The 12,867-nt window shown below is 37.9% G+C and overlaps 1 protein-coding gene across 4 annotated transcripts in view; it reads right to left on the bottom strand.

Annotated features, from left to right (window-relative positions):
- The window catches only part of Col12a1 (collagen type XII alpha 1 chain), a 117,783-nt gene that overhangs the window by 63,546 nt on the left and 41,370 nt on the right, over nt 1-12,867 (bottom strand). For all 4 annotated transcript variants that reach the window (NM_013142.1, XM_087560602.1, XM_087560604.1 and 1 more), the window contains 8 exon segments: nt 6,577-6,706; nt 7,011-7,153; nt 7,667-7,796; nt 8,295-8,434; nt 10,778-10,924; nt 11,640-11,804; nt 11,904-12,023; nt 12,105-12,254. In NM_013142.1, the coding sequence (NP_037274.1) occupies nt 6,577-6,706; nt 7,011-7,153; nt 7,667-7,796; nt 8,295-8,434; nt 10,778-10,924; nt 11,640-11,804; nt 11,904-12,023; nt 12,105-12,254 (1,125 nt within the window).

Consider the following 12,867-nt stretch of genomic DNA (forward strand, 5'->3'; position numbering starts at 1 on the left):
GTTTTTTTAAGTGTGTGGGCCCTGGTGAACTAAGCATGTTTCATTGAATATCCATATGCCCAAGAGTACATGGGCAGCACAAATTGAACTCAATGGGTTTAAAAAGAAAACAGAACACAAAGTTGGGAGAGTATGGAAAAGAGGCAGGTCTTGTGAACATCAGAGGATGGATATGATCAAAATGTTTTACATGAAATTCTCAAAAATTAATTTAAAAGATTATTATAGGGGATGCTCTATGAACATGCTTATGAGAGTGAAAAATAAAAATGGGTCAAGGTTAGGTACCCACTAAACTTGTAAGAACAACTATATTTGCCTAAATGGTTGGAAGAAAATCTAAGTTAAAAAAATTACCAAATCAAAAATAAGATTACCTCTGAATAAAGAAGATAGACTATAGCCTGCGTGCTTCCCACAGAAACCAAAGTCACAAGTGAGAATCTTGCCCAAATACCCACAACCAGCTGGGACAACCAACAAAATCATAAAAGAAAACTTCCCCCAACTAAAGAAAGAGATAGCCATAAATGTACAAAGGCCTACTGAACACCAAATAGATTGAACCAGGAAAGAAAATTCTCTTGTCACATAATAAGCAAAACACTAAATGCACAGTACAAAGACAGAATATTAAAAAATATAAGGGGAAAAGTCCAAGTAACATAAAGGTAGACCTATCAGAATTGTACCAGACTTCTCAACAGAGATTCTAAAAGACAGAAAATCCTGTACAGATATCATCCAGACCCTAAGAGAACACAAATGCCAGCCCAGTATACCTAGCAAAACTCTCAAACATCTTAAATATAGAAACCAAGATATTCCTTGACAAAACCAAATTTAAACAATATTTTTCTACTAATACAGTCCTACAGAGGATACTGGAATGAAATCTCCAACACAAGGAGGGTAACTGCATCCAAGAAAACAAAAAATTAAACATTTCTCAACTCAGAAGAACAGAATCATACACACACAATACCAGCTCTAGCAACAAAAATAACAAGACCTAATAATCATGTTTTTTATATCTCTCAACATCAATGGACTCAATTCCACAATTAAAAATCACAGTTTAACAGACTGGATCCATAAACAGGATCCAGCATTTTGCTATAAACAAGAAACACACCTCATTGACAAAGATAGATAACTGCCTCAGAGTAAAAGGTTGGAAAAAGTTTTCCAAGCAAATGGCCACAAGTAACAAGCTGAAGTTGCCACTCTAATATCCAATAAAATACACTTTCAACCAAAAGTTATCAAACAAAATGGAGAAGGACACTTGGTATTCATCAAAGGAAAAATCCACCAAGAGGAAGTCTTGATTCTGAACATCTGTGCCCCAAATGTAAGGGCATCCATATTTGTAAAAGAAACTTTACTAAACCTCAAAACACACATTGAACCTCAGATAATAATAGTGGGAGACTTCAACACCCCACTCTCACCAATGTAACTAAACAGACACAGTGAAACTAATCAAAGTTACAAATCAAATGGATTTAACAAATCTCTACTGAGCATTTTACCACAAAACAAAAGAATACACATTCTTCTCAGCACCTCATGTAACCTTCTCCAAAATCGAGCACATAATCAGACATAAAACAAGCCTCAACAGATAAATCAACACAGACAAATGCTAGACTTCATGACAAAAAAAAAAAAAAAAAAAACAGAAAGCCCACATACTCACAGAAACTGAACAACTTTCTAATCAATAACTTTGTCAGGGAAGAAATAAAGAGATAAATGAAATCAAAGACTTGATGGAATTCAATGAAAATGAAGACTCATCATATCCAAATTTATGGGACACAGTGAAGCAGCACTAAGAGGAAAATTCATAGAACTAAAGGCCTTCATAAAGAAATTGGAGAAATCCCATTCAAGCAACTTAAAAGCACACCTGAAGGGTCTAGATAAGAAAGAAGCAAAGAGTAGACAGTAGGCAATAGTCAAACTCAGGGATGGTATTAATCAGTTCGAAAAAAAAGAGAATAATACAAAAAAATCAACAAAACCAAGAGCTGGTTCTTTAAGAAAACCAACAAGATAGATAAACCCTTAGCCAAACTGAATAAAGGGCACAGAGACAGTATCCAAATTATCAAAAATCAGAAAAGAAAAGGGAGACATAACAACAAAATTGAGGAAATTAAAATCTCATCAGAACCTACTACAAAACCTATAAACTACAAAAATGGAAGATCTAGATGAAATGGATGATTTTCTAGACAAATACCAAAGTTAAATCAAGATCAGGTAACTGGCTAAACAGTCCTATAACCATTAAGAAAATAGAAATAGTCATCAAAAAACCTCCCAAACAAAAACAAAAACAAAACAAACAAACAAACAAACAAACAAACAAAAAACAGCTCATGGCCAGATAACTTTAGTGCAGGATTCTACCAGCCCTTCAAAGAACTAATACAAACATTCTTCAAATTATTCCATGAACTAGAATCAGAGGGAACACTACCTAATTCATTCTATAAAGTCACAACTACTAAAAATAGATCAAAATTGTCATTCCCCATAATCAAGTAGGCTTCATCCCAAGGATGCAGGGATGATTCAATATACAAAAAAATCCATCAACATAATATACTCATAAACAAACTCACGTCAAAAACCACATGATCATCTCATTAGATGCTGAAAAAGCCTTCCACAAAATACAACTCCTCTTCATGTTCTAAATCCTGGAGAGATCAGGAATTCAAGGACCATACCTAAACATAATAAAAGCAATATACAGCAAACCAACAGCCAGCATCAAATTAAATGGACAGAAACTTGAAGCAATCCCACTAAAATCAGAGATCAGACAAGGCTGCCATTCTCTCCCTGTCTATTCAATATAGTACTCAAAGCTCTAGATAGAGCAATTAGACAACACAAGATCAGCAGATACGAATTAGAAAGGAAAAAGTCAAAGACTCACTATTTGCAGATGATATGGCAGTATACTACAAATTCCACCAGAGAACTACTGTAGCTGATAAACAACTTCAGAAAAGTAACAAGATATAAAATTAACTCAAGCGAATCAATAGCCTTCCTTTATACAGATGATATCAGGCTGAGAAGAGATTAGGGAAACAACACCCTTCATAATAGTCACAAATAGTAGGCGTAACTCTTACCAAGCAAGTGAAAGATCTGTACAATGAGAACTTCAAATCCTTGAAAAAAGAAAGAAATCAAAGACCTCTGAAGAAGAAATATCTCCCATGTTCATGAATTGGTAGGTTTACCAAAGTGAAAATGGTCATCTTACAAAAAGCAATCTACAGATTCAAAGCAATCCCCACCAAAATTCCAATACAATTTTTCGCAGACATGGAAAGATGTAAAAAGAATTTGATACAATTCTCAAATTCATATGGAAAAACAAAAAACCCAAGTTAGCCAAAACAATTCTCAGCAGTAACAGAACTTCTGGGGGAATCACCATCCCTGACCTCCAGTGGTACTACAAAGCAATATTGATAAAAACCACATAGTATTGGTATAGACACAGACAGGTCAATCAGTGGAATAGAATTGAAGACCTAGAAATAAACCCATACACATCTGAACACTTGATCGTTGACAGAAAGCCAAAACCATACAGTGGGAAAAAAAAAGAAAGAATCTTCAATAAATGGTGCTGGCCTAACTGGTGTCTTGAATATGGAACAATGAAAAATAAAGCCATAATGATCACCTTGCACAAAGCTCAAATCCAAGTGGATCAAGGACCTCAACATAAAACCAGATCCACTCTGAATTGAATAGAAGAGAAAAGTGGAAAAAAAACCCTTGAACTCATTGGTAGAGGGGAAAATTTCCTGAAAAGAACACCAATGGCTCGGGTTCTAAGATCAAAAATGTTGATAAATGGAACCTCGTGAAACTGAAAAGCTTCTGTAAGCAAGAGATCAATAGAACAAATTGGTAACCTACAGATTGGGAAAAAATCTTCACTAACCCTTCATCCAAAAAAAGGGCTAATATTCAAAATACATAGAATTCAAAAAGTTAACCTCCAAAAAACTAAATAACCCAATTAAAAATGGAGTACAATTCACAACAGAGGAATCTCAAATGGCTGAGAAACACCTAAAAAAATGTTCAACATCCTTAGTCATCATGGAAATGCAAATCAAAACCCTGAGATTCCACCTCAAACCAGTCAGAATGGCTAAGATCAAAAACTCAGGTGACAGCAGATACTAGAGAGGATGTGGAGAAAGAGGAACACTCCTCCATTGTTGGTGAGATTGCTGGAGTGGAAAATGAGCTTAATCCTCAAGAGACTTGAGGTCCCAGGGAAAGGGGAGATCTGGGGGGAGCACCGTCTCTGAGGCAAGGGGGAGAAGGAATGGGATGAGGAACTGTGGGAGGAGGGACCAAGGGAGGACAATGACTGGAATGTAAATAAATAAAATAACTTATTTTTTTTTTGAAAAAAGGAGAATAGGCAAAAGACATTTTTCTTTTGGGGGGTTGGTTGTTTGCTTGTTTGTTTGTTTGTTTGTTTGTTTGTTTGAGACAGGGTCTTTTTACATAGCCCTGGCAGTCCTGAAACTCATTATGAATCCAGAGAAATCTGCCTGACTCTGCTTCTGGAGTGCTGGGATTAAAGTTGTGCACCATCATCCTTGGATCTATTTTTTCCTCTTGCTGTAATAGACACACCTCCTTCTAGCTGCCCACTGGACTGTTTCTCTCCATCTTTCATTTCAACTCTGCAAGTCTCTCTTCCTGAAGCCCTGTTTCTAACACCATCCTTCTGCCCCCTCTGTCTTTTCACTGCTTTTGTTTCTTCGCATCTGCATCTTTCCCTCTTCTTTCCACTACTGGGTCTAGAACCATCCTCAGATGATCCCTTATCCCCTTCATCTGCCTTCTCACTGTGAATCTTGGGTTCTCTATCCCAGCTACCTCTGATCATATGTTTCCAGTCTGAACCAAATCCCACCCTCTCGTGTATCACTACCACAAAACCACAAGCACTGGTTAAGATCTAACACATAAAAATGATAAATCTTTACATGTTGCCAATAAGTTTATACTGGTGGGCTCTCTTTTCTCTTCCACATGATGCTTATGTTTCCTCAATATCCTTTTCACCCTTGAAGTTCCTACTTCAATTTCCTTAGAAAGGTAGGCTAAGGGACACTAAATTTAAGCCATACATCTATCACAGAAATTTCTACTTCTCCAAGCAGAAAATAAGTACACTTCCTAAAGAAGGGAACTTTTTAAATTGTTGGGAAAACAAATCTCATCAGCCCAAGACATCAAACAATACACAGAAGAACTACAGATCAAGAAAACACCCCCAACACACTGCATCATTCAATGGTATATCCTCAACACCAAGCCTGATGACTGGATATCATGTATGAGTATCATGTTGTACGATTGAGTAGACCGATGAATTGACAGACTTGAACTGAGCATTTATAAGTATCAGTTTTACTTCCACAATGTTTGAACTTAACCTTAAATATCCTTCTCAAATTGTAGTCATACAACAGTCTTCACTTCATGTCTTACACAGTGCACTTCATGGATTAAAACGTACTATTGGGCTGGAGAAATGGCTCATCAGCTAACAGCACTGCATGCTCCTCGGGAGGACACCAGTTCAATTCTCAGCATCTATATGACAGCTCAAAACTATCTATAACTACAGTTCCAGGGGATCCTTGGCACCAGACATGCACATAGTGCACATATATCTGTATGCAGGAATAGCTATACATATAAAATAAGCAGATCTTTAAAAAAATAAACTATTGTTTTGTGTCTATTCCTTGATTAACATGTTGCCAAGAGCAACTCAAAAACTCCACTGATTATAGGATGTGTCTGAATATAAAGTTCATTAAACATGAAAAGAAAAATAGATATATATAAAGATGATAGATATAGATAGATGGTAGGTAGATAGATAGATAGATAGATAGATAGATAGATAGATAGATAGATAGATACATAGATTCATAGATACATAGATTCATAGATACATAGATACATAGATATATAGATACATAGATACATAGATAGATAGACACATAGATAGTTACATAGATAGATAGATAGATAGATAGATACATAGATAGATAGATACATAGATACATAGATAGATGATAGATAGATAGATAGATAGATAGATAGATAGATAGATAGATAGATAGGCATACAGAGAGATGACACATAATAGATAGGTGGGTACATAAGTAGGTAGGTAGGTAGGTAGGTAGGTATGTAGGTAGACTGATTGATTGTTGTTATGTCATGACATGACATAACATAAGATTCAGAAGAGTTCAGAGAAAGAAGGAAGATAGTGAGGGAACAGGGAAGTGGTAAGACAAATTAAGGAGCATATAATCACATAAATACATGGAATGCCAAAATCACGCCCATTTTTTCATAACTAACTAAAAGGGAAAGGTTAATAACTATAATTATGCTCTAAATATCAAACTCTCACTAACGTCCATGCAGAAGTGTTCCAACAAGTGTTAAGTTTACAGCAACGAGAAACAGAAGAAAGCAGCATCTTACATGTGGCTTCCCGAGCTTTGGCAGGTTCACTAGTGAGGTCATGCAAGACTGCCTGGACGGTGACCTCATACTCTGTGTTAGGAAGGAGGCCGGTCAGCTGCACATCATTCACTGTGGGCCCCACACGCATCTACACACAGAAATCCCAGAGGGAAATAAGATATTTCAGTCAAATGCTTCCACTTTCTAGGTGATGTGGTACAAGCCTGTCTGTAACCACTGGATTAGAACACAACTTTTACATTCAAATATAGGAACTGGAGTTTTTTTTCTTTTGTATCAATTTTTTAACATGTTACAGGTCACAAACCTCATTTCTATTCGTCGGAGGGTTCTGACATTATAAATTGATTCATAAATATTGAACTATAATACGACTGTAAACCTATAAAGTCTGAGAAAAGTCAAGTGATTAAGAAATAGACGTCTCTCACCTCTTTGGGCTTTGTTCCTTCTGGAGATCTTGTAGGTTGGTATGATACAGTGTAGCCAGTAGCTCCTCCCACAGGCTGCCATTGCACATGCATAGTGGTGGGGCCAATATCATAAATATTCAGGCTAACTACAGGGACTGGCACTAGGAAAGTATGAAAGAGGACATCAGTTGAATCCCTGTGAACTATATATGCTAAATAGAAAATATTTGCTTGAGAAATTAATGAGTTACTATAGCTCCTTCCACCCATAAAAACCTATCAGTGTTCTTTGCACTGAGTTCCCTGGGATACACATTCCAACTACTAAATAAAGGAGAATGCTCAAAATTCAGATTACAAGTGGCATTCCAATGAAGCCATATGAAAGCCAAAATAGATAAACTTGCTGAGACTTTAATCCCTTTTTCTGGAACATCACTAAGCTATTTTTATCCTTTAGTCATAGAACTCCAGACAGAACTTACCAACACATTGTTTCCTTTCATTCTTTTTTTTAAAAAACATACTTAAGATGTTAAGTTTCATACATCAATGACTGGAACACAGTGGATTTGTCAAAAGCTGGCAGAAGTCTTACATGTGCCCTCCCATTTGTCTTAGAAATGGAATAACAGATCTATCAGGTCCCTCTTGCTGTCTCTCATCTGACTTACAGGTTTTCTCTGTGCCCTTCAGAGGCTCACTGTACTCATCTTCAACCACAGAATACACGTTCACCACATACTCAGTCTCGGGCTTCAGATCCTTCAACACTGTGCTAGTTTCTAGTCGACTCACGTAAAACTAGAAGGGAAAATAAAAAGAATAACACTCAGCTCCATTCCTCCTGGCCGATCCCTAAACAGCCACCTGCAGGAAGTTTAGAAGGTATCCCATGAGGCCTTGACCTTTATTTTGAGAAATTACTAGATTACAGAAAGATCTCAGGTGACAACATAATTTATTTTCGCAGCTGTGATATCCATGTCTGGAAAAGTAGTTAAATTTGCCACCTTTAATAAGTTTCCCTTGTCAACTTTATAAGTCTAGTCCAAACTTACAAATCAATTAACTTGTTTGAAAACTTGAACTGATATTCTACAGTAGGTAGAAACCATTAAGAACATTTTTAAAAGCTAGTTCCCTTTAATGAGGTCCGAACAGAAGTGCCTGCCTTGAGAGGAACAGAGAGTACCATTCTTCATTCCTCTCTTGTCTTTCACCCAACGTTTTGCTCTGGGCTCGAATGAGGATCACTCAGTCTCACCGTAGGGAAGAAGTGCTTAAGGGTCACCTGCTCACCTCCTGGCGTTTCCCTCCAGAGACAGGATAGTATTCCACCTTGTATCTGTCCACACTGTCAGAAGGGGGTGTCCAGCTCACTCTAAAAGAACGATGAGTTCTCTCTGAAATAACTAAGTTAGATGGTGCTTCCAAGTCACCTGTGTGTGAAGATAAGAGGTACACACACCTTCATTTCTGTAGCAGAAAGATGTAGTTAACTTAAAACAGTGCAGATCTACACAGGATCTTTCCCTTGACATGGGAAATGGATGACAAATCTCTACAGAGGTCCATTGCCCATTGGCATCTCTGAATAAATGGCCAAAGGATTCCTTTAGTCTCAGAAGAGTCAAGCTAGAGTGCTTTGTCCTTCTTTAAACATGATCTCCTATTCTATGAAACCACTAGTTAAAATGTCACCTAGACTGGGTTTGGTCCCCAGCTCCGGAAAAAAAAAAAAAAGAAAAAAAATGTCACCTAGACCCAAAACCTCTGAGTCATCTCTGACACCCTGTCCTCTCTCAACCCCTTCTACCTAATTAGTAGAAGATACCTAAATCCAGACCATTCTACTTTTCCATGGTCTCATGAGGTTAGACCATGTTCCCTACCCCATTACCATGTCTACACATGTTGTCTTCTATGAAGATAGCACTATGCCTTGTCTTTGTTGAGTTTCTTTAGAGCACTTACTTCTTATGTGTTTAAGAAGGATGAAAACAAGCAAATATTAATATTTTTAAATGTGGTGATACATATTCTTAAATAGCCCTGTGGTTGTGCTTTCTGTAGGAAGATATGGGTGAAATAATTAATGTGTAACAATAACTAGAAAATAAAAAAATTGATGTGATAAATACATTAAGTCCAACAGCAAGATGTTACAAATAATGATTTAAAGAGAAAAGAGTTGTTTCTATGACTCCACGAGCATGACAAATCACTTTCATACAAACTCCTTTGGGTTTCTTTGTAAGCCCAAATTGAGTGAGTATGTCTGCTCTTGGCACTTGTGTCAAAGTCAAGCTTGCAAAATTATCAAGTTGTTTTATGGCCTAGGAAACTTCAATGATTACAACTATTACATAGTTGACAAAAAATAAGGAAAAAATAGATAAAAGATGTTTTCATCCCCACTCAAAGTTCACTCCAACTGAGTAAAAAAAAAAAAAAAAAGACAATTCTCTTAGTTCACCCAAAGCCAGAAGTCTACAAATTCTGACTGCCCAGCTTGTCTGTTTCTGCAGGGGAAAGGTCAGTCTGCTGTTCAAAATTCAAAAAAGAATATCTGCAAAAGTTTGAGGACAGACGTACAAGAAGGAACATGAAACATACAAGTGGATGTAAGCAAGGACACAGACCTTGAGAAGCACTTTGCCACCTCGCATCCCTGAAACCACTGTAAGCTAATGACAGACTGCTTCTACACAGTCCACACGCCTAAGAGAAATGTCCTCGCCATTGAAGGATCATGGACTTACCGTTAACTTTGCAAAACTCTTCAGTGTTGGCGCTTCCATTATCTTGTCCTATGGTTTACGCAGATATTGACCCTTCTGGACCCTCTGCTGTCACTACAAACCCAGTTCTGAAATGGTTTCTAAACTGCAATCCCTTTCCGTGGTTGCATCATTCAAAGCCCCACAACGGCACCTCTAACCACCTGACCCTAACTAGGCAACTTCGCTGGCTCTACGTCTTCTTGTGATTTCATATGGTCTAAGCTTTAAGGCTGTAACTTCTCTTTACATTCAGGGGTTATCAGTGCAGAGCATCAAATCTGACAATCTGCAGCTGAAGAGAGGAAAGCAGACGTAAGATGTCTTTCCCAGTCCTATACATTAGGAAGCTACCAAGCATTACTGAGCAAGCCAAACTCATCAACTTGCAAGTCGCAGCATCTGAGTAAAGTAGGACTGAAGTGAAACTGCGAGTGTCTGTCAACTCTTTCCTCTCTTTTTCTTTTTTTAGTCACTTCCCACATTTGTTTGCATTGACCTAGCCATATAATGTAAATAAATCCTTAAATAAGCTAGATGTCATTTCCTAGTTTGGTGCCGCCCCTGCCTCCCTCCAAAAAATCATTTTAAAATGAACTAAAGCACTGACCCTTAACTAGAAAGTTCCTCAAAGCAGACATCCAGTGCCAGTAATGACAATTCTGCAAATATCTGGAACCATTTCTACTATTTCTATGAGGTTAAATTTATTCTGACTTTCCCAGATCCAAGATAAATTAATGGAGGGCAGTTTTACTATAATATTCTTGTATAAAAAGAAAGGAATTTGCACATGTAACAAGAACCAAATTTCATAATTAATTTTCACAAAGCCTTCAACTAGTTACCATGTACCCGATGCAAATACTATAAATTATAGTGTTATATTTAGTCACCACAGGGGACTCCTCAGGGGACTCCACCTCAGGGGAGCCTCTGATGCCACTGAGCACTTCATGAAGAGGTCCCTACCCAGATATGCCAGTATCTGTCCCAGCTTACCAGGGCCCTTGACACTGTTACACAAGTTGATGGTGAGGTCATCCACAATCTTGGACAATGACTCAAAATCTGCCACATTGTATGCGTGAATGTCATCTGGATCAGTGGCAATCATCTTTAACTCAACTTCGTCAGCATTCTTAATACCTTGACAAAAGAGTTAAGTACAAATTGAAAGCACCTTTCAGGAAAAAAAGCAATGGAATGAAGCAAATGCTCCAGGCCTTTTCTCTTTACAAGTGCTCCATCACTGTGCCTCTGTTGGGTAGAATCACATGAGTACAGGTATGCATAGAGCCCTTTGGATACCCTGGTGGTTGTGAGCCACCCGATGTAGGTGCTGGGAATGGGACTCAGGTATTCTGCCAGAGCAGTACTAGCCTTAACTGCTGAGCCATCTCTCCCTTCCCAGTAGTATTTTTAAATATAAAAATCCCTTTATTGTATAATGAACTCAAAAAAGCATGACAGAGCTGTGTTTTCTCTAGGTATATGTAGCACCTTTCTCTCATTCCAGAATTTCTTTTCGTAGGCAAATAAATCCCACTGTATAACTTTATTGCCATCAAGACAAAGTATGTCTTTTTTTTCTTTAGCTTCTGTTTTCTCTAAGCTCTGATTCTTCTCAGGTATCAGATAAGTCTTGTCCATTCCAAAAGAACGAGAGCTGGAATTAGTATTAGTCCCCCCCCCCCTTTGTTAATTAATTTCAGTTCCTCTCCACTACACTTTTGTTTGGGAGGGTCAAGAATTCTGCCATTCCTTGTGTGAGTAAGCATGGTAATCCAATAATTTTTAAATACAGAAAATGTCCTCGGTGTTGCTGTCACCTCAGGGCTTCACTACCTTCTCCATTGCTTACCGATAGCAAACAGCTCTACACCTTCATCCTTGAGCTTCTTGGATGGAGCCTCCACATCATCCTGTGATTTTCCATCGGTAATGAGAACTCCAATTTTGCGAGCACGAGGCCGCATGCCAGCTTGAGTCTTGAAGCTCTGTTGGCGAATGAAATTCAAAGCCATGCCTAGTGGGATTTTTAAAAGACAGCCAGTCACATCATCTCTCAGCTACCTGCCTGACCAAAAAGCACATGCCAAAACCTCACCAAAGCATCCTGACTCACCTGTGAGGGTGTTTCCTCCCTTATACGGCAAGTTCGCCACAGCCTGTAACAAACTCTTCTTGTCTCTATGAGCGTTTAGGTGCCACTCTGTTCTGGGGTCTCCACTGTACTGAGCGAGAGCTGAAATGACCGCATAGATGTTACGATGTATAAAAGGTAGCAAGTAAATTGTCAAAGGTCTTCAGCATTGACGAGACCTACCAATTTGTACTCTCTTGGGGCCGATTTCAAAGACTTCCACGATACGAGAGATGAAGCTTCGCACAGTTCTAAAATTTGCGCGGCCAATGCTCCATGACCCATCCACCAGCAACACAATGTCTGCTTCAGCTCTGGTGAGACATTCCATCCCTGGCACGGCAACGGTAAGATAGGACAGTAAGAAGCATATCGTTGGCAGGTCATACCCCTGTGCTACCCAAGTTGTCTATTCAACACTGCAGCTAGGTCTAATAATTTAAAGACACAACTATAATTTCTGAACCTTAAATAACATTCATGAGAATCAGTTTCTCCAAATATTATTTCAGTTGCAAATCTTTTCTTCATCTGTAACTATATTTTCTGATCACAATCACAGAACCTAGAGATTCTAGGTAAACCATGATGGTCAGTTTGAAAGGCTCACCCAACAATCATTACTGAAAATAATGAATGGGAATGCATACCTTTCTAACAATAAATATTAATAATTTGAATAAGATTTGGATGTGCTATAAGATGTTCCATTCTCCTTCCCTATTTAAGACATTAGCAAACAAGCATAGGATGGACTGGTTAAATGGCTAAACTATAAGTGATTCCAGTGAGCCAAAAATATCCTTTATAATAGTTAAGCCACCAGGTTACCATTACGTGTTATGAAAGCTTGGGCACATGATAGTTAAAATCAGACTTCTGTGAAGTAAACACATGTTTTGAAAACTTGAAACACTGTTATATTATTTCGTTGTTAACTATCAAC

The sequence above is a fragment of the Rattus norvegicus genome, chromosome 8 (assembly GCF_021556685.1).
Source record: "Rattus norvegicus strain SHRSP/BbbUtx chromosome 8, alternate assembly SHRSP_T2T, whole genome shotgun sequence".
NCBI lineage: Eukaryota > Metazoa > Chordata > Mammalia > Rodentia > Muridae > Rattus > Rattus norvegicus.